This window comes from Nesoenas mayeri (genome assembly GCF_963082525.1).
Source record: "Nesoenas mayeri genome assembly, chromosome: 16".
NCBI lineage: Eukaryota > Metazoa > Chordata > Aves > Columbiformes > Columbidae > Nesoenas > Nesoenas mayeri.
In genome coordinates, this window is record NC_137562.1 from 11,544,167 (window position 1) to 11,564,159 (window position 19,993).

Sequence of the window (19,993 nt, forward strand, 5' to 3'; positions counted from 1 at the left end):
ATCTACCTACTTTTCTCAGAAGGTTACTAGGAGGAAAGCACATTACCGAGTGCATATCACATGCATAAAAAATTGAGGCGGGGGGAATTACCTTAGCACTGTTGAAAAAAACCAATTTTTGTGCTTAGTGATAAATAAAAGCCCCTCGGGTCTCTCAATGGAAATTGTCTGGGTGGTTAATAAAAGCAGCTGGCATATCGAAACTGCAGAGCTGGCAAGTGAATGCCAGCAAACGTGGATAAAACGTCAAAAGCAGCAGAGCCTGGGGTTTGCAATACATTTATACTTATGAAAAGTTAAAATTAAAAAACAAAAAAAAAAAGAAAAGAAGCAAATTGCTACTGAACTATGCTCTGTGGAAGTGTAGATGATGCTGCACAGCTTTCTCAGGACTGGTATAGCCACGTGGCTTTTAGAAATGGATCACATTCACTTCTCCCACAGTTAACACCATGTATTTGCTACTGTGGCAACATTCCTGAGCTGAATAAGGTTAAAAAATAAACTTGGTTCACAAAGAAAAGTACTGAATTATTCTCACTCTCTCATGCCATAATTAGAGCAGATAAATTAGGCAGGTTTTGCCCTATGTCTCCAGTCAGTGTAAACCCCTGCCTGTCTGCCACCCCGTCTCTGAAATCCTTTCAGACTGACCTTTGGAGCAGACTGGGCATCTGGTTTTTGCCTTAACCTTCATTTCCCCATTCTTTCCAGTCCCTCAGGTTTTCCCACCCAGTCCTGCGCTGTGGGAATTCAGGATACACAGAGGTGCACAGCTGGCTATAAATAACATTTCCGGTTATCTCAAAAAGGGATAGAAAATACATATTGCTCTTAAAAGAAGGAAGAAACATGTCCAAGCACTCAGCCTCACGCTAAACTGTAACTTCATCTGTGCCGACTTTCTAAGCTCACACTGCTAAGGATCAGAGCAGATCATGGTAGAAACATCTCTGTCCACATGTCACTCACTCTCTGTCACAGCTTTGGGAATATTTGGTGCACATCGCCCAGGCCTCTAAGCCTTGCACACAAGAACAACAGCTAGAATTGCCCCTCTCTACTCTATCGCTGCTAAAAGTCTGGCTGCTGTGCATTTTTGAGCCTAACACCCAAATACAATGGAGTCACTCAGGTCTCTGCACCTTTTTCCTTCTGGGAACAACATAATTTCTCCCACGAGAGCATCCTCTGGCTCTAAAGTCTGTTCACTGTTGCAATGAAAGAGCACAGGAGCCTCCCTGCAGCCCAGCATACCAAGGGGAGGAACCTGCCAGCGTGTGGAGGTATTTTTCAGTAAGAACCTCCTTTTCTTTGTAACTTGCATCATTTTCAGAGGGGAAAAAAAACACGGGGGGTAAAGGGACAAATTCAGCACACCTATTTCCAGTCTCCCGCTGCAGGACACTTCTGTGCAGAGCATTGCTGGTGGCAGGAGAGCGTTTGGGCAGCAAGTGGTCCCAAAACGGGCACCATCTCCACCCACAGCACCCCTGCACGCACAGTGTCAGATCAGTCTGCCCCTCGCACCCCACCCTGCAGCCCCTGTCCATGGCACATCGGCAGGCATGGGCAGGACGCCGGTTACACTTCATCAAGCCCAATTTCAACTTGCTCCCCCTCTCAGTCCTCCATACATGGAAAATGACTCCAGGCAACGGGGAAAGACTTTTAGTTCATCCCTTTGGATGACTTCCGAGCATGGAGGGTGATGTTGTCCAGTGCTAGCCATGGCATGGCTCTCATGAGTCATTTTGGTTGCTGTGTATTGCTTCATCTCCATGCCATGGATGACATTCTTTGGGAAATCTCTGACACTGTGTCAACCAAGGGAGTTACAAAACACATCAGTATGCACGGATGAGACCTCACTAGCTTTCCTACAGCTACAGATAAACCCCTCATCCCTGGCATGGCAGGACAGTTGATGGCTTTGGTGAGAACAATTTAAGGCAACTGCTATTTTATACAAAGAAGAGAAGGAGGCTGAATTGCAGAAACCCTGGCTTTTCCTTGGCAGATTGCAGAGGCCAGCCACAGCCTCAGAGCAGGGAGACTGAACTGATCTTCAGGCACTTTCATTTAAGGTTCATGTTTGCCGTGCGACCTTGGGATCTCAAGTCCTCCTCTTTGGTGTTTCCAGGTGGCTGAGATTTGATCCCCACCAAGGTCTGTGGTCTCCATCAGCAGCAACACCTGGCCCAGAGACAGAAGAATGGGAGAGTCAAGGGGGAGGAAAACACATGACCAAGATGTAATTGCAGCTGTCTGCAAGGCTTTCACCTGTGCAGGCTGAGTGGGGACTAGTAAAGCCCCAGAAAGCAGCACCCAGCAGGATCTTATTGCTCGTCTTACCTTGTCTGAGGGGCATATCATGTCAAAAAATGTACAAATAGGATGGCCAGACCAATGTTCAATAAGATGACCATGCAGATCACGATTGTGTTGGGTCCCTGAAGGAAAAACCCAAAACAGAGTATTATACACCACAGTTCCTAGTGAGGAGACAGACACAGGTTGATTCTGCTATTCAGAAGCACCAGAATTATCCCCTCCTAACGCACATAAATCTGGCACTTGGCAACCAGCCTGAATTTCAAACTAGTTGAATATCTATCAGTCCCCATTCCTATCTATCACCTGCAAACTCCATCTAAGGAGGATACATCAGGCTACTTCTGAGGCTGAACCAGATTCGAAGAGACCCTGACCGCAGGCACTCAAAGCCCATGTCAAGCTGCTCCTTCTAACCACCTTCTCCACCCACATAGCCCACATTTGTGAAGTTGCCATTTTTAAGATGAACAAACACATTCGTATCAGATTGCTCTAATTTCAGACCAAAGCATTTCCAGGCTGTGCTTTTCTAAAGTCATGTCAGAACCATTCGTATCCAAAGGGCTGCAAGATGAGAAGCAGCAGGCTAACAAAACATCTGGTTTTACAGCTGTGTTTGCTAACAGCAAACTACACTTTAAACCTAAGAAATTAGCTAGTGATTTGAATCCAGAGATCAGCTCATGAGGTGTCCATACTGCACAAGAGTAACAGGTGAAAAAGAAACCCCACTCAGCTATGTTGTCCTGCATTTCCCCCCAGATTTCCAGATCCATGTTGGCTGGAGAAAGGGTGAGAAAGAAAGGAAGGAAAAGTGTAAATAGAGTATCAAAAAACACCTGTTTTCCTCAAATTTTGAAACAGTGACATGTTTGAAAGAATATCTGCCCCGGTGCAGAGAGGAGGTTAAAATAACAGGGTTATGAACACCAACCAGGGCAGGGTGGGCTGGGAAGGTGGTAGGAGAGGTGAAACCAAGACCTTCCTCCAGCAGGTTTTGGCATCCTGGAAAGAGCCTCTGGGTGCTGCTCAGGGTCCGCTCAGCCCTGAGGCCATGGACTCTGACCCTCTGGGCCCCTTCTGACCTCCTGGGGAAAAATAAACCCAAAAACATAAAAGCAAAGATGGCTCCCAGGGGTGCCATCCCCACGTCACCTCTTCGTACTCCTCCACCTCCTGCGGTGCTGCCACCACGGCCGGGCCCCTCTTGGCCACCGCCTTGGGCTCCGTCTGCCCTGGCGCTCTGGCCTCAGTCTTCTTGTCGGCGCTGGGCTCGGCCCGGCCCGCGGCCCTGCGCTCAGGGCTGGGGCGCTGCTTTGGCTCCTTGTGCCGCTGCGGCTCCGGCTTGGCCTCCAGCCTGGCCGCCGGCTTCTCCTCCCGCTCCTGCGGCGGGACGGGGGTGTCCCCGCGGCGCTGGGCGTCCCCCCGGGGCTCAGGGGAGGGGGGCAGCTGAGGCTCGGGGAGCGGCTCCTCCTCATAGTCCTCAGCGGGGGAGACTGGGGAGGTCCGGACGGCGTAGCTGTGGTAGCCCTGGAAGTGCTCGGCGTCGGGCTCGTGTGCCATCCTCTGCAGTGGCCCGATCTCCATCTGCTCGGCGGGACGGCCATGGCCCCGTGAAGCCGGCCGGCTCTCGCCCTCGGCTGGCGCGGGGCTCCCGCCGCCCGCCCGGCTGCCCGCTTCGGCCCAGCTGCCCGGACGGAGGGCACCGTCCTGGCGGGGAGCCGCCTTGGCCCGCTTGGGCTCAGGAGGAGTGATGGGAGGGCTGGGGGCCGGGCTGGTGCGGCCGTGGGTCTCGTCCTGCTCGTGGAGCTGGGGGCTCTCGGGGGGCGTGGGGGGCGGCGGGGCACCCTTGGGCTGCGGTGCCTCCTCCTCCATGTTGACGGCGTGTTCTGCATTCTCCATGATCTCGTGCAGCAGCTTCCGTTTCTGGTACTCGGGACCTGCGGGGACAGGGGTTGGTGTGAGGAGCTGCCCAGGGTACGCAGGGACGGCTGCCCCAGCTCCACGCCACCATCGCGCCTTAGGCAGCCATGTCCCCAGCCCCAAGCAGTTTGGGGACAACCGCAAGAAGGTCTGGGCTGGAGCTACTGGGGCCGGGAGAGGAGCTGCTCCCACAGCAGAGCCTGCTTCCAGCGGGGAGCTCCCCAAGCCCCGCCACCTGTGGTCTGGCTGGGAAGAGACAAAGCAACAGATGAGGCACTCCAGATGAGGAGGAAACACTGAAAATCTGCAGCCAGGCTTTTTGTGGTCACACAGATGGGTTATCTTGGAGCTAAAGGATCCAGGGCCCATCCAAGTTTAGTTTGCTTTTTTTTTTAATGGCTGGGAAACTCCTCCATGTGGCTTCTTTGGTGTCTAATAGCATGGCAGCTTCACAAGTGATACAGGCAGTGCCTCATCTCCTCAGGAAAGGTGGGTATCCCCAAATTATCTACCTGTTGTTCCTCATGATGAGAAAACCACATTTCTCATGCACGGTGCAGGGATGGCATTTTCACAGCCCTCCTCTCTGCACTGAGTCACCTGGCACCATCGCACAAGGTGGCTCAGGGCTTTGGCTTTCCTTCTGGCCTCATCTCCCATGCTGGCTTGTCAGCTCTTAGCAACATTGCCCTCACTTCAGCTATTCACCTATCATTAAATCTTCATTTCTTGTTAACCCTAGGCCATGTCTGAAAAGCAAATTGCAGCCCAGCTAAGGTCTGGGGGAGTCAGCTAGAGCCTGACGCCAAAGATACCCATGGTGCTGGGCAGCTGGCTGAGCAAAATCCACCACCGAACAACTGGGAATACCTTTTGGAATGACAAACCTGCACAGTGCTCTGCAGGCTGGGACCTGCCCTGGGACGGGGTGCCCTCACAGCACCGCAATGCACATTGCAAGTAATAACAACAAGAGCATGCTCCTTATGGGCAGTGCAAGGTCACAAAGCAGCTTGTTTGAAAGCAAAGCGCCGGCTCTTGAAAGTGGCTTTGGCTTCATTCTGCTAAATCCAAGTGATGCTGAGGGGTGCAGATGTACAGGGCTTGCTCTGTGCTCCTCAACAGCACAGACCCTGGAGCCGCACCATCCCCTGACACCTCACGGTTCTTCTCCTCATCTACTCCACCCCAAGGACTAATGCAGATTGGGTCTGGCTGCCTTCCCTCTCATCAATCAACGGTGTGATCTGCACACTGCTACCTTCTGCCCACGTCGGCAATGCCTCTGCACGAAAGGGGCAGTGGGGAGAAATTGGGCACTGATTATAGCTGCTCTGCCCTGCCTGCACGCTGCTGTCAATCAGCAAGCGACCCATTCAGGGCCATTTATTTCTGGCTGTGAGTGGATTATTTGGAAGCCATTTCAACAGTTGTTCAGACTCCTCAAAATAGGCTGCCTGCAGCTCCAGGCTCCTTGCTCTCTCCTGCTGCTTCTGAATAATTCACACCAGAAAAACCCAGCTGCCTGGAGGGCACTGCACAGCCCTGATCCTCCAATCCTCCTCACCTTCACCTCCCAACAGGACATTTCAGCAAGGGCTTTGGCTTACGTCCCTCTCTTCTAAGCTACCAGAGTTGATATTCTAAATGAAACTCACGACTAAATACATGTTAGAGAGGTGAGGCTTGCTGAGCAGCATTGCCTTGTGCCAAACCCAGGGACAGCAAGCGGAAACACAGCTGCCGAACACTGCCAGGCTGTCCCGGCTGTGCGACCAGCTCTGCCTTCCAGCAAAATCCAAGGGTGGACTTTTGCCTGTTTGTTCCTGGGCAGTGCAGCCGTGAAAGAAGAGACATTTCCCCTTGTCGTGCATTTAGGGAATTTAGAGATTTGAAAGAATCATAGAAGAAAAATGTGCATCAGCAGCTTAAAAAGCAATTGAGAGAGACCAGGACATAAGTGATGGCCTACATAAAAGCAGTGAGAGGATTCAGCACCCAAGGAGCCAGGAGCAGAGGCCAGGCTGCTTCAGGCATTTTGCAGCGACTGTTTCAATTGTCTCGTTCAATTGCCATGGGTGGAAAAAATAATCTAGCTAGATGTCAAAAACCTCCCATCAGGAATTCCAGTTTCCTTTGCCTCTGAGTTATAAATAACCCAGTGTGCGAAGGGTGAATGTGGAGCAGCGAGTGGCAGCTGGGGGGCTTATGTCAGGATCAAGCGATGTTTAACTATTGTTAAATGAAGTGCCACACGCTGGCTCACGCCCATGCCTGGGCATTGTGGTGTTTCTCCTCTCACAGCCAAGTCCGATGGGCCTCGCTGGGCTGCGGGAAGGAACGGGCAGGCCTGCAGCACAGCATCTGCCCAGCTATCAGCTGCAAAGCGAGGTGGCAGCACAGGGAATTTAGGCAAATCTGTCAGTATAACTCTCTTCTTGGCCATGCACCAGGTATGAGCTGTTCCCCTTTCTGTGTGCCCTGTGCTGGGGTGTAGCACCAGAGACCTGGGGGCATCGAAATCAGAGCAAGAGCAGGCAGCAGGTTTTGCTGAGTGGGAGCAAACATTTGGCTTCTACCCCCAGTTTTGCCACTGTAGCGGTCCCTTGTGATCCTGCCTCAGCGGCCACAGGGCACTTGTTCTAGGTAACAAAACAGTATAATAACAAAGGCAGGATAAAAATATAGGAACTCAGATCCTTGTTTCCTCCTCTATTACCTTCCCTCTCTGGAAAGGAAAGCTTTCCAGGAAGAACATATCTCTAGCTAGCTCCGTCTAGGGAAAGGTAACAGCATTCACAATGCTGCTTCTAATATTACACTTCCTATCTACTAATCATCAGTGCTCAGTTGCATCGAAGGAACCTCCCAAGTGTTTTCCCAGCCAAAAAAAAAATCAGCAGTGATGCTAATAAATAAGTAGGGAATCAGGGAAGTACTATTTTGCATGAGCAACTTTCTTATAGAGTATTACAACCCCTAAATAGCTGGGTCTGATCGTATTCTGGTGTGGTGTGGGGCCCCACAGGGTATGTGCTGTGAGTCAATGTGCAAAGATGTTCCAAGAAAAAGCCACGAGGGATGTATCTACAGGAGCACTGCAAATAGACCCGAGCCCGCTCCCTGCCCTGCCTGCTGCCAGGAGGGCTTCAGCATATGGAGAAACACGAGGGGAAATGGAGAGACTGTTAGTTTTCCCTTCAGGCTATGGTAACATGTTCTAGCAGGTAAAACAGCGGTGTAAGGAGGACAGCGGATCATCCAGGGCACGGGCCTGGCTGAACGTGCAAAACAGGATTTAGGATACACAGGAGACCAACATGTGGAGTTACAAAGTGGGTGAATCATTTGAACAGATTTGCAAATTGCAAAATGCCTCTTAAATAATGCCTCTGGTCTTACCTGGCTGGTAGAAGTCCGGGGAGAGCTCCCTGGCCATCATCCTGGCTATGCCCGACTCGCTGTTCGCTGCCTGAGCTGCCTGCTCAGACCCTTCAGCCTTGGCTTTGGCATGAGCTGTCCTGCAGAGAGAAGAGGGGACGACAGTGAGCAGCAGTCGAGCTGAGATCAGCCCAGTTCAAGCAGCAGACCTTGTCCAGCAGCAAAATCAAATCAGCCCATCTGGCATAACACAGCACTCTCAGCCTGCCCACTCAACCCCCAAACCCCACACTTGAGGACAAAGCACCAGATTTTCAACAAGTTAGGGGCACAGATGCTTACAGCTGAGGGTGAAGGGTGCACTTAGCCACACAAGGAAACAGGACAGGTATATATTATCATGTGTTGCAGTAAGGTGGCAGGTGCTGCAAAATGTGCTTCCTGCTGTGAAAACCTTGCTCAGAGGAACACCTGCAGAACCACCACAGGCACCTTTGGAACATAAGGGGACAACAACGTGATGGCTGAACACTGCTGTGCTGTCACCAGCCCTGAGCTGCAGCATGTCCCTGCCCAGCACACCAGACACGTTTTACCCCCAATGCTTGTGCCGTAGCTCTCCAGCAAACAGCACAGCTCATCCAAGGGGCTCCTGTACTCGCCACAGCACGGGCAGCTGCTCTCCCCAGTGCTAGAAAAGGCAGAGCTTGCAGCTTGGCTCCCCAAGTCCTCGCCACTCCTTCCCAGCACATCTCCTCCTTGCTCCACAGGGCTATCAGAGTTATTTCGCTGGCCGGCTGTCATATTCCTTGCATGCCTCACACTCGAGGATGTGTGATCTTTATGCTAAAAGCAGGGCTGGCTTTAGAGGTCAGCTGCTCGCAGTTTGGGAAGGAGCTGACTTCAAACAGCAAAATTGCACCTTCAATAAAACTAAGGGAGGGCAAAGCACTGTATATGCAGCTGCTTTGTTGCCCTCAGTGCTTATGGAGAGCTGCTTTCCCCATGCTCTCACTATCACATTTGCTGAGGCTTCCCGTATCTCCCTTGCTGCACATGCAAAACCGCATATTTTTGTGTGGACAGTTAGATAAGCAGTTAGCAGCCCTCAAATGTCAATTCACTACGAATTACAACCTTTAATGTGGTCTTATGGTATCTGATGAGCTGTTTAAACGGCACTCAGACACCCTTGTCAGACTCAGGTTGGTCTCTAGTCATGTTTTGGGACAAGAAATGAGGAAAGATGCCATTCTCATCCCCGCAGTGAAAATTCTCCAGAGGAATTTGGAATTTTTGGACTGTCAGTCAGGAAATCAGGATTAATTCTTTCCCATTAAACTGAGATGCAGCACGAGGACAAGACTAGCTTTAGTATGAACACTCAGTGGGTGCAATGAAAAGGTGATGGAAATGCTATTCTGAGACCCTTAGAAGGCAGAATACACACACACACACACACAGAATTATTAGTAGCTGCAGGGAAAGAACTAAATGTAGGGCCTTATCCCAAACCATACAGGCAACGGTGTGACTTGACAGGGAGCCGAAAACACTGTTCAGGGCTCTGCGATAGAGAAGAGGCTGCGGAGCTGCTGTGGCTCAGCTTGTCTCTCCCTGGGATGATGTCCCGCTCCACCGGAGCCATGATTCACCTCCCTGCCCACACTCACACGTTATCTCCCTGCTTTCTCCACAGGCTGAGCTGCCTGGGATTGCTGTCATTCTTGGTCTTTTTTACCCAAAATTGTTACAGCTCCTGAAAAATCCAGAGACAAGACACGATGAGGCAGAAAACAGCAATTTTAAGCTGCTGCTCACAAGCAGGAGGTCTGAGGCAGCTCTGAACAGAAAAAACACATCCTTTTTTGGTAGCATATAATCAGCGTGATTAATTCCGCTATAATCTGGCAGGGGCCAAGGGGGATGTTTCTGCGCTCTCCATGCCTGGGGGATCAGAGTGGGCTGGGTGTGCCGTGTGGGGGACATGCAGCCTGCCCGGCGCCAGCCCAGAGAAGGACCTTGCAAAGTGAGCATCCACCCCGGCAAGACGTGCTCCGACCCCCGGCTTTGTCCTGCTGCTCTCAGAGGATGAGTTTCACCACACGGAGACAGAATTCCCCCTTTAAGGTGCTCGCTGAGTCAGGCAGAGGCTATTCTGGCCACTTCCCAGCCAGACAACCAGCCAGCTGGCCTCAGCTGGGGAGCAGCAGGCAGCTCCTGGCAAGCAGGTGGAGGCTTTCCTAAAGGTGACTTACAAAAAAGCCATCTGGAAGTGCGTTGGATGCAGGGTCTGCTCCCTCTGCTAGCAGCGACCTAGCCAGGCTCAAGCCAATGCATTCTCAAACGCGTGCAGATAGCTCCCACATACTCAGCTGTCTCCCCGCAATGGGGGACAATGCAAGAGAACAGCCTGGGGGTGTCAGAGGTGACAAGGCAGTTCCCAGTTACACTCATTGCCTGATGGAGAATTTCTTTCCTCCAGAGAAGCTCCTGGATGCTATCTGACTGCTGCATGGGGCTTAACTACTGTAATTCCCACAGGCAAAGAGGTGGTGATGCCAGGAAGAACCCAATCTGGGTTGCAGAGGCTGCAGCAAGGACACTGCGGGGGCTGAGCCATCGCTGCAAGCCACCATAGCCCCAAGGCTACCAGGGCTCTACAACGAGCCCTCCTGGGCAGAGTGGTGCGAGGCCCGGGAGGCAACGGGGCAGCTCTTGAGCTCCAGGTGTGACTTTGGGATCCTCCGCTGCCCTGGGGCACAGCAGCTTTGCCCATCTCCCTTGCTCGGGGGAACATGCCCAACCTCTGCTACTGTCGCCCTGCTTGCGAAGTCGCTGAGAAGCGCTTGATCTGAGGGGACTGAGATCACCACAGCTGCAGCTTCACATCTGGCACCTCCATCCCACCATGTGTTGGCTGTGCCGGCACCCCGGGGAAGCCGTGGCACCTGGCAGAGCACTGATCACCCCCCGCAGGGATGCTGATGCCCTGTGCTGGGTACCACCATCACCAAGGTAACTTATTCCAGCAGCAGGCAGGTGATGAACATCTGGCTCACAGAGACACGGCACGATGTTTTAAATATGACTTTCCCAGCTCCCCAGGCCATGCTGTACAACCCCAAGGCAGGAGGGGAACGCACTTCTGCTCACAGCCCTCCAGAAACCTGCACTGAGGGCTTAGTAACGCCCTGACAAAGCACAGCCTGGATAGAAGGGGCCCAGCCATAACAATAACATTTAACTCGTCTAGAGTATTTCTGAATTAATTATTTATCCGCAGGGCTGGCAGGGCCTGGGAGCTCAATGCACAGAAAGATGCGGTCCCGGCTGCAAAGCAGGAGACAAATAGCAGGTGCCCTGGGAGAGCTCAGCACATGAACTGGCAGCACAAAAGCCTCTTCCAGCCCATGGCCCAGGGTCTGCCAGGTACAGTGGCGAAAAGAAAAACACACCAAAACACAAATGCTCAGGAGGTTTAAAGGAGGCAGGAAGGTGATCTTTGAACCTTGCACATGAAATTTGTAAGTGGAAAAACTTCTTTCAGAGTCAACATCTGCTCAAAAAACAATCCGCTTTTGCAAAAAGGCAAATGCTGGACTTTTATTATACTCATATAAATTTGATACTATTCAGGCAGCACTTTAATAAGGGCCCCACTTTTTTATCTACTGCTGGTCGTGTTGTCAGCCCCCATCCCCTCTGCAGAAAGCAGCCCGTGCAAAAACCAGCAGAGGAGAAAGTCTGAAGATGGAGGAGGTCAGGGTGAAACTGAAACAGAGGCCCACGGATTTTATAGCACCCAGCAGCAAAATTCAAAAGCCACTTTTCCAAGCAGTGCTGGAAAACAAACCACGAATATTAAAGATGTCCAACTGGCGGCAATAAACACAAAGAAGGGTCTTTACAAACCACGGCCGGTGCTCTCCATCCCAAGTCAGGCAGCACCTCCCGGGATGAGCGCTGCCCAGTCTCACCATGAACCATCTCCCCGGGCAGAGCTGTTAAAAATAGCTCCGGTGAATTCTTTGCAAGGAGCAGCAGCCCCGCATGGAGCCGAGGGGAGGGATGTGGGCAATGCCTGCACCCCCATCCCGGCCCCGCTGACACCGGTTTCAAAGCCAGGCTGGATGGGTGGGGAAGGGAGGGTTAAACACATCTGCTGTTTTATTTGCTCCTCTGGCACGGCTCTAATGCTCTAATTGTTTTTGTACGATTCGGGACTGAGCACTGCTCCTGCCGGCCCTGGCCACCTCCCAGGAATGCTGCCCAGATCATTCCTCCGACTGCGACTAAAATCCCCTGCGGACACGCGAGCCGCAGCTGAGCACCGCGCTAACAGGTGAGACCCAAAGCCAAGCCAGCGTGCCCGTCTCTTTGGACAGTTTATGCGGTTTTGCACATCCACATTGGATTAGACTGTAAATGAGATTGGAATTAACAGAGAATACTGCAAATACCAGACAGGGCTGGGGTGCCTGCAGGTGCAGCAATGACCTTGTGGCTAGAAATAGGGGAAGAGCTCAGCTCTCTGCCCAAGCTATTGCATATTTGCTTATTAAGGAAAAGACAAACCCATCCAGCACTGTTCTTCCTTCTCCAGGGTCTCCCTCAACCCACTGTGTAAGCAAACCCTGAGGAAGGACCAACCAAACACCTTTTTCTTGCCATTCTCAATAAACTGGGAAAAAACCAAAAGGTCATTAAGCAAATAAAAATCACCAGTCAGCTCCAGGAAGGCAGACTTCTGCTAAACTCCCCTCTCCTGGAAACTGGCTTTTCCACCCTCAGCCAAATTCCAGCTCCAGTATCTAGCAGGAATAATTTTGTCCTTCTGAAGAAACTTAAGATAACAGTTTGTCTTGGCAGGAATGTTTGCAGCACTCAGAAGGGATACAGGGAAAGCCGCAGAAGTGTTTTTACTGATGGCAACATGGTGCCTTCTGCATTCACATTGTGAAGGACAAGGACACACAGACCTGACCAACACAGACCTGTGTTGGGGGTTGGACTAGATGACCTTTAAAGGTCCCTTCCAACCCAGACCATTCTGTAATTCTATGACCTGACCAGGACAGACACTTTCCAGCTTCTTCATGTTCCACACTGTCTTTGGACTTGTGTCACCTCTATAGTTGGGTCATTCTTTTCTCCCTGCTCAGTCCCAGCCCATCTTTGTGCCTCTCCTCCTGCCTCCCTATGCATGCAGAGCCCAGCAATGCAGCTCTGCTGCCCTCGTTTGCCTGTAACCAGCCCATGGGACTGAAGATCCTTCCTCAGTTCATCACTTCTGTCACTTTCCCTGCTCACATTCAAACCCACCCGTGTTCCAGCCCGTGGGTGTTCTGCCCTGAGAACCAGCAGTACATTTTACTCTTCTCTTTTTGCTCCATCACTAGTGTACACGCACCTACTCAATTTAGACCCTGACATCCCTAGAGCACCCGAGTCTTTGCTGGTTTATATTAAGGACTCTGCATTTGCAAGGTGTGGTCTTAATGGTGAATTAAGCATAAAAAATATACAAACTGCCTCCTAGAGGAAACACGTCCATGCCACTGTAAAAGGAATACAAAAAGAGAAGCCACCCTGACCTTGCAGAGCGGCTCTGCCCTCCAGCCTCCCTTCCCTTGCAGCCAGCTGACAAGATGCCCTAGGGTTTTCACTCCTGGTACCAACACTTACACAGAAATGGTGGCACTCTGTACGTGCCCAGGCTGCTTTGCTGGATAAATTGGACCTTCTCTCCTCTCTTCCAAAGAGAGGGCACAAACAGGCCATTCAGCCAGGGGAAAAGCATCCTTTTCTGTGCAGTGCTTCAGGAGCACAGGCCTGGCAGAGCTCCTTGCCACCTAATGAGCTCAGCAAGCATTAGCCTTTATGATTACTTGGTGAATTTTTAAAATACCGAAATGTTATCCTCAGCTCTAAATAGCACAGAGCCACTTGCATCTTTCACCAAGGGATACTTCCCCTCAGAACAGTTAAAGTGATATTAATCTTACAGTAGACAGATCTGCAGCTGTCTTCAATAAGACGACAACCTACGCACCCCAGCCCTGCGTACGGGAGATTTGCTCAATTAATCTTCAGCACCCTAATTGCCCTGCGAGCCGAGCGGGGCTGGGTGGGCAGCTCGCCATCAGGGCTTGGCCGTGCCAGCCTGCATGGGAGCCTGTGGGCTGCGCCGAGCCGGCGGGACCGGCACAGACCGCAGCTGCTCTCCGGTTCCCCGCAGCCCTGGGATGCCAGCAGCAGCTGCCCAGAGCCGGCTCTAAATGGCGCGGTGCAAGCCAGAGCCTGCTGGCTCAAAGGGCCACCGGCACCGTGGCCCTGGCGCCACTGCACTGGCTCCAGATGGGCAGGACAGGCAGCTCTGCATCCCACCAGAGCCTGTTCTGCCTGCGCAGTCACGCTGGGGCAGCTTTGAGAGCATCCAGAGAGACATCTTTTGGGGAAGAAAGGGGCGATTTGCAGTTGTCAACTGGATTCCCTCCTCCCTTTGGATTTTAGGTCTGCACTCCTCGTGCTGCTCTGGACATGGGTCCAGTGGACCACAGAGAAGCACCTCCCAGAGCAGCACAGCCTTGGGGCTTGGCACAAACACCACTGATCCAGTCCAGCTTCCACCACACCCTGAATTAGCTACCAGGGCAAGATCAAAGCAACCGGGTTATTCCACTGATAAGTGCATCAAAATTTCTTTAGAGCACACACACGATCAGGATCTTCCACCCTTTCACCCCCCAGGTGCTCCTGCTTGCTCCCTGTCCTGCCCAGGGGAATGAATTCCAACTCCCAAGACAACACAAGGGTGCAGCAGCCATTTGTTTTGAGGGACCCAGGCCTGACTGAGGAGCTCCTGCCCAGCCTCAAGCTCTGCCATGCAGGGAGCATCCACAATCTGAGCATGTTTTACCTGATTGCCAGCCCCGCCAGCACTAAAATAGGTCAGAAAGTGTGTTTCTTCATAATATTGTTGTTTTTCTAGATGTAAAGGTTCTAGCAGCTCCTAAGTCCAGTATGTTTCAGATTTCAGCAATCCAAACCAAAAGAGTAAAGAATCACATTATCTGTTTTGTCATTTATTTTTTCCAATCAAGAGAGAAAAGCAAGATTTTTTTTTTTTAATTTTTTTTTTTTAGAAAATGAAAGGAGGCGGTTATCTCAAAATAATGAATTTGGTGAGAAGCCCAATTATTATTGGAAATTTAAGGCAGAAGCATTTTTCTCCCAGGCCCATAGGTCTCTCAAGTTGACATTCCCATATCTGAGATCCAGGAGGTACAAGAGGGAGGAGGGAGCTGCAAGGGCTGCAGCGCCCGTGTCCTCTGCCCCTGCACCTGGGGCTGCTGAGGACGCCCAGGTAAGCGGGACAGCAGGTCCCTCCTGGCCCTGTCTGAAGGCTCAGCAAGCCTCGTAGGAGCGAAACAACAAAAACTTGGACTCAGAAAGCCAAAGCGCTCTGGCTCAGCACCAGGGTAAACTGAGAAAAAATGCTCCTCATCCAGGAGGAAGGAGGGTTTCTGTATCTCAGGCTTTATATTTAAATTGGACATTTTACTTAAATATTTCATCTTTTTCAAGATTAGCCTATTTCACATTCCACTGAAATGACGATAACCTCTGAGCAAAGCCTGACTGGATCAGATGATTTTAAAGCCCAGCTCCCTGCCAGCTGATTACAAGCATCTGGATGGGAGTCAAGCCTTCCTGCTCCATGCGGCAGCAGATCAATTGAATGACAAACTACCATTTTCCACAGCCGTTTTCGAAAATTGAAGCCACACTTCATTTTTCCCCTCTCTGTGTTTGTAAGCTGTTGAGATAAGGATTTCCCACAAGGTCAGAATGAACAGCCCATTAATTCCACTTTCCCATCCCTGGTGCTGATGTCCTGCCACCCGACTCCGCTCCTCTTGAGAGGATCCCTGCAAGCCACAGCCCCGCTTGCTTCAACCCCAAAGACTTGGGAAGCCCTGGAGAAAGCAGTGTGCTGCCCAACAGATGCTTTCTCCTTGGACCTACTGAAAGTGCACGCTCCCTGTTACCCTAATAGGGCATGAAAGCGCCTAAGGAAATTCATACGAGGCGAGTGGAAAACAGATAAAGCCGTGCGCACCCTCGTCTGGAGTGAAAACGCATCTCAGCGTAACAAGCACGATGGGCCAAAAATGTGTCAGTGCTGGAGCCGCAGCCAACCCGGGCTGGAGATGAGGCCATTCCAGGAAAGGGCTGAGAGAAAGGGGTGAAGGCGTCACTGCCGTCACTCATTGTCATGGCACCAAACCCCTCCAGCCCGCAAAGTCCTGCACAAGGTGTGGAGACATGGTGGGGGTCCTGGGGCAGGTGTCTGATGCTGTTGCTGGACCCTAACCTTGGGGTCCGGTGTCCCCACAGGACCAGGAATGGAGAGGGGCTGACCCCAGCCTTGCAGCCTGCTCCCTGCCCAGCTCTGACAGCCAGGGTGAGCTAGAAGAAGGGGAGAGCCCAAGGGCCTTTTTGGGTGGGACGAGGGTCAAGCAGCACTTTGAAACAGGTAGGACTTCTACTGAGCTGGAGATTGGTGTTCTGAGGCAACAAAACCACAAAAACCCAGCCCAACTGAGCTCAAACCAGCCCCGCTCAGTTCTCATCATGAAGCTCTAAAAACCAAGCCCTGGCTCTGGGACAGGGCTGCTTGTCCCCTGGCTCTGGGACACAAACGACACAAAGTCCCCAAGCTCCTCATCTGGGTGCAAGGGAGCTCATGTGGAAGTATTCCTCCTCACCAAACCACATGCAGTGACAACACACCATGGCACAAGGCAGCCAGGGGTGTTCTTGCTCCAAGAGCTGTGAAGGAAACCCAAGCTGAAGTGGTCCTGGCCACCGTGACACAGGCCGGGCAGGTTTCCCCTCGCAGCCCCCATGCATAGTTATCCTGGATACTGACTTCAGTTTGTGCTGATAAGCCATGTAAAGGAGGTCATGCCTGCTCAGGACCAGCAAGGGGAAAAGGTCTTTATTCGGTGGTTTTCACAGGAAGGAGGGAGCTGTCACCAGTGCCATGCAGAAGGCAGAAGAGTCCCAGCCCTGGGCTTCGGTTGGTGTGGAAACAGATGCCAGTGACTGGGTTTCTATTAACCAAGAGTGAATTAACAAGATAATCCTTTTTATAAACACACTGAGCTCCGTGAGAAACATCTTTGCTGGGAGAGCAGGACCAAGGAACATCCCCCCACCACTGTGTCCTGGCACCCAGCTATGGCAAGAGCCATGCAGCTGCCCTCGTTTCTGCCCTCCCTTCTACTGCCCACGTGTGCGCTGGCTCTCTCCAAGCCCTGTCTACGGAAACACCGAGATCCTCATTCCCACTATGGGGGCTATGGGGTAGCCAGAAGACCCGGCCAACAGAAACCTGCCCTTGGCTCCCCCTGCTCAACCACCTCCAGGTGTGGCTGCACTTTGCTTGGTGTGAGACTCCCCCTGCACCCCACAGGGAGTCTGGGGGGGTTAATGAAGCCAGGGCAGTCCTGTCCCCACTTCACCTGCACTCACCCATCTTTAAAGCCTCTTGAAGCTGCGGCATCTTCAGTGTCTGATCATACAGCTGCAGAAATGCTTCCATCGCTCACGTCTCTCCCTGGCAGCTCCCACTCGGAGGCGAATCACAGCCAGTATCCCAGCCAGGGCCAGGACAGCTCTGCCCATCTCCTGCCAGCTGCTGCCTCCTCATTACACACGCATCCATCACACAGCAATGTCAGTCCTGGAGCAAAAGGAGGATCAGCAGCTTTCCTGAGAGGGGAACCTGCCCAGCAGAGACCACCTTGACCCCCTGCTGCGCACTCTTGCAGGATGGCTGTGAGCATCCCACTCTCCAGCCTGAGCCCTAAAGGTCTGGAAAAGCCCGTGCCCCTAGCTAAAAGCTGAGGAAAACAGAAAACAAAGGATATTTTAAAAAAATCCTAAAACTCTTTCAGAGCAAAGTCCCAAATCTGAGTTCGAGGGTGCGACAGACCTGAAAATCCCAGGTGCGAACTGGCCTTGGGGGAGCCGAGCTGTTCCACCAGCCCCAGGATGGTCGAGGCCACCAGACCAGCCCTGCTCTGTTCTCGCCAGAGAGCTGCATCGGGAAGACATCGCTTTGGTGGCTCATCTTCCCCACCGGTGGCACAAACCCCTGAGGGTGCTGAGAGGGCTAGCCGGGGCAGAGTTGTGCCAAATAAAGCACCTTATCGGTGTAATATGCAGCTGAGCTCCAGCAGCGTGGGCTGCCATGGGCCTCGGCTCTCAGCTGTCGCGCTCGGGCAACGCTGATAAAGCTCTGCTCTGCCTGCCCTTATTTAGTCAGGAGGCTCTGCTGACTCCAGCGATTTCGGGACGTCATTTGCACCATACACCCGCGTTCCCCAAGGAGCCGCTCGCTGCTGCCTGGCCACACAGGCTGGAAATGCTGAGCACAGGGAGACGGCAGCAGCGCTGCCGGGAATGCGGCTGGGCAGGGGAGGTTTGGAAAGTGATACGGGAGCCATCGAGCACTCTTGTCATTTGAAAGGAGAGCTAAGACATGCTCCAAAGACATGGGTATGGACAGAAAAACAACTTGGGCTTCAAAACCAGGCAACAGCCCACGTGTCACTGCCGGGGAAGCCGCACCGATGTAATTTCTGGTGCTAAGTGCTCACCGCAGCTCTGGGGTGCCTAAACACAGCCCAGGCTCACTGCAATGAGTAAACCCTACGTTAACACGAATGAAAGCCTAACATTTCAGAATGCGTTTTAGAAATTCTTACAGGTATCTATCCAAGCAGCAGTATTGCAGGACCTCTATAGGTATTACATCGAAACAAAAAATAAACCCAAAATGTATTCATTTTTAGTTGTACTCTCCAGGCATAAAACACCCCAGATGCACAGTGGCTTCAGGGTCAGTGTCTGAAGACAAACAGGTGAAGCACCAGCCATTATCGCCTCTATTATCTTGCTTTCCTATTGATCCTGGGACATCTGGCAGATATATCTGAGGTACTATTTACAGGACATACTCCTGTCAAACGATTTCAGAGTGTGGCCAGACCTGTGCCTTGCAGGACACGCAGCCAAGTCCTTCCATTGATTTTGGTCCAAGTCACTGGAAAGCACAACCACGTGCAGCAGCAGACCATGGCAGGCACTACTGCAGTGGGACAGAGGTGGGATTTGTAGTAATTGCACTCATTTTGACCACCAAAAGCACCAATGAGAAGGAAGTGTCCTGTATGAGCTGCCTGGATACGAAGCATACAGCTTTCAAAAAAATCAAAGGTTCCTCCTACAGTTAGTCCTGCCCTTCCTCTTGCTTTTTATTTTATTTTAATTTGTTCTGAAGGGACAAAAGCTGACTACCTCCATGCTCTGTCTCCCTGCTCTCAATGGGACCATCCTCCCCACCCAACAGGCGAGCACATGCTGCTTCCCAAGCACCCAGGGGTTCAGAGCACCCCATGTAGCACCAACCCATGTGCCCAGCAAACACCAGGGTCACCGTTACACACCTTGGGATGGTTTTTAACTGGCTCACTCACAGCTTGGTGGTGCCTTCACCTGGCACCACGGGAACGGATGCGTTCCAGCTCCAATGCAAATCCCTTGGGATCACAGCAAGGCAAGTCCCAGGGCACCAGCAGCACAAGGCAGAGCTAACAGACATCATACAGCACGTGTTAACACCATGTCCACCTGTGGTTTCCCCTGGGCAGGAGTAAAGCTGTGTGTGCTGGGTGCCGCAGAGGCTGCACTCCAGGATGGCTTTTCTCCCAGAAGCCTGGGCAGGATTCACCACACTTGAACTTCCAGTAGCTCCAGCCCATGACTTGATCCCCAGTACTGCTGACAGATGTGCCCCGGGTTTCTGTCTGACATCTGAGCAGCACCAAGGGGCTCTGCCTGGGCTGAGCTGGGATGGGCTGTTTAGGACAGCATGACCCCACGCCAAATGATTTCCACCAAAATAATTAAAAAAAAGAAAAAAATCACCATTCCGTTACCCAGTGGCAAGGAGATGCCAGCTCTGTCCTCATCCTCTTACACAACAGGGAAAGCAGCTGGATTTCCAGCCTGGGAGGATTCGGGAAAGAGCCAAAGAGGCCAGGGCAGTGCCGCTCAGGCAGGACAGGCAGCAGGGCAGGCAACAGCTGGCCACTTGGGCTTGTTTTCCTCAGGATTTCTATGCCTTCTATGGTACAAAGGAGTGAAATCTGGTCTTCTCCTGATGTTTCACTCCCAGATAGCAGAAAGCTGGGTGTCACAGTAGTTTAGCTCTGCAAGGGCCCCCACCACAAGTGCCAGAAGCAAATGTAACTCAAACATCTGTATGCAAGAGCAT

General features: G+C 52.0%; 1 protein-coding gene across 1 annotated transcript in view; it reads right to left on the reverse strand.

Moving 5' to 3' along the window:
* Positions 1–2,372: 2,372 nt before the first annotated feature.
* JPH2 (junctophilin 2) overlaps positions 2,373–19,993 on the reverse strand; it is a gene marked incomplete at both ends in the record, with an annotated part of 28,513 nt that continues 10,892 nt past the window's right edge. Inside the window, 3 exons of the mRNA XM_080354873.1 lie at positions 2,373–2,453; positions 3,493–4,277; positions 7,663–7,781. Of these exons, the coding sequence (XP_080210999.1) occupies positions 2,373–2,453; positions 3,493–4,277; positions 7,663–7,781 (985 nt within the window). The remainder of the gene's footprint in view (positions 2,454–3,492; positions 4,278–7,662; positions 7,782–19,993) is intronic.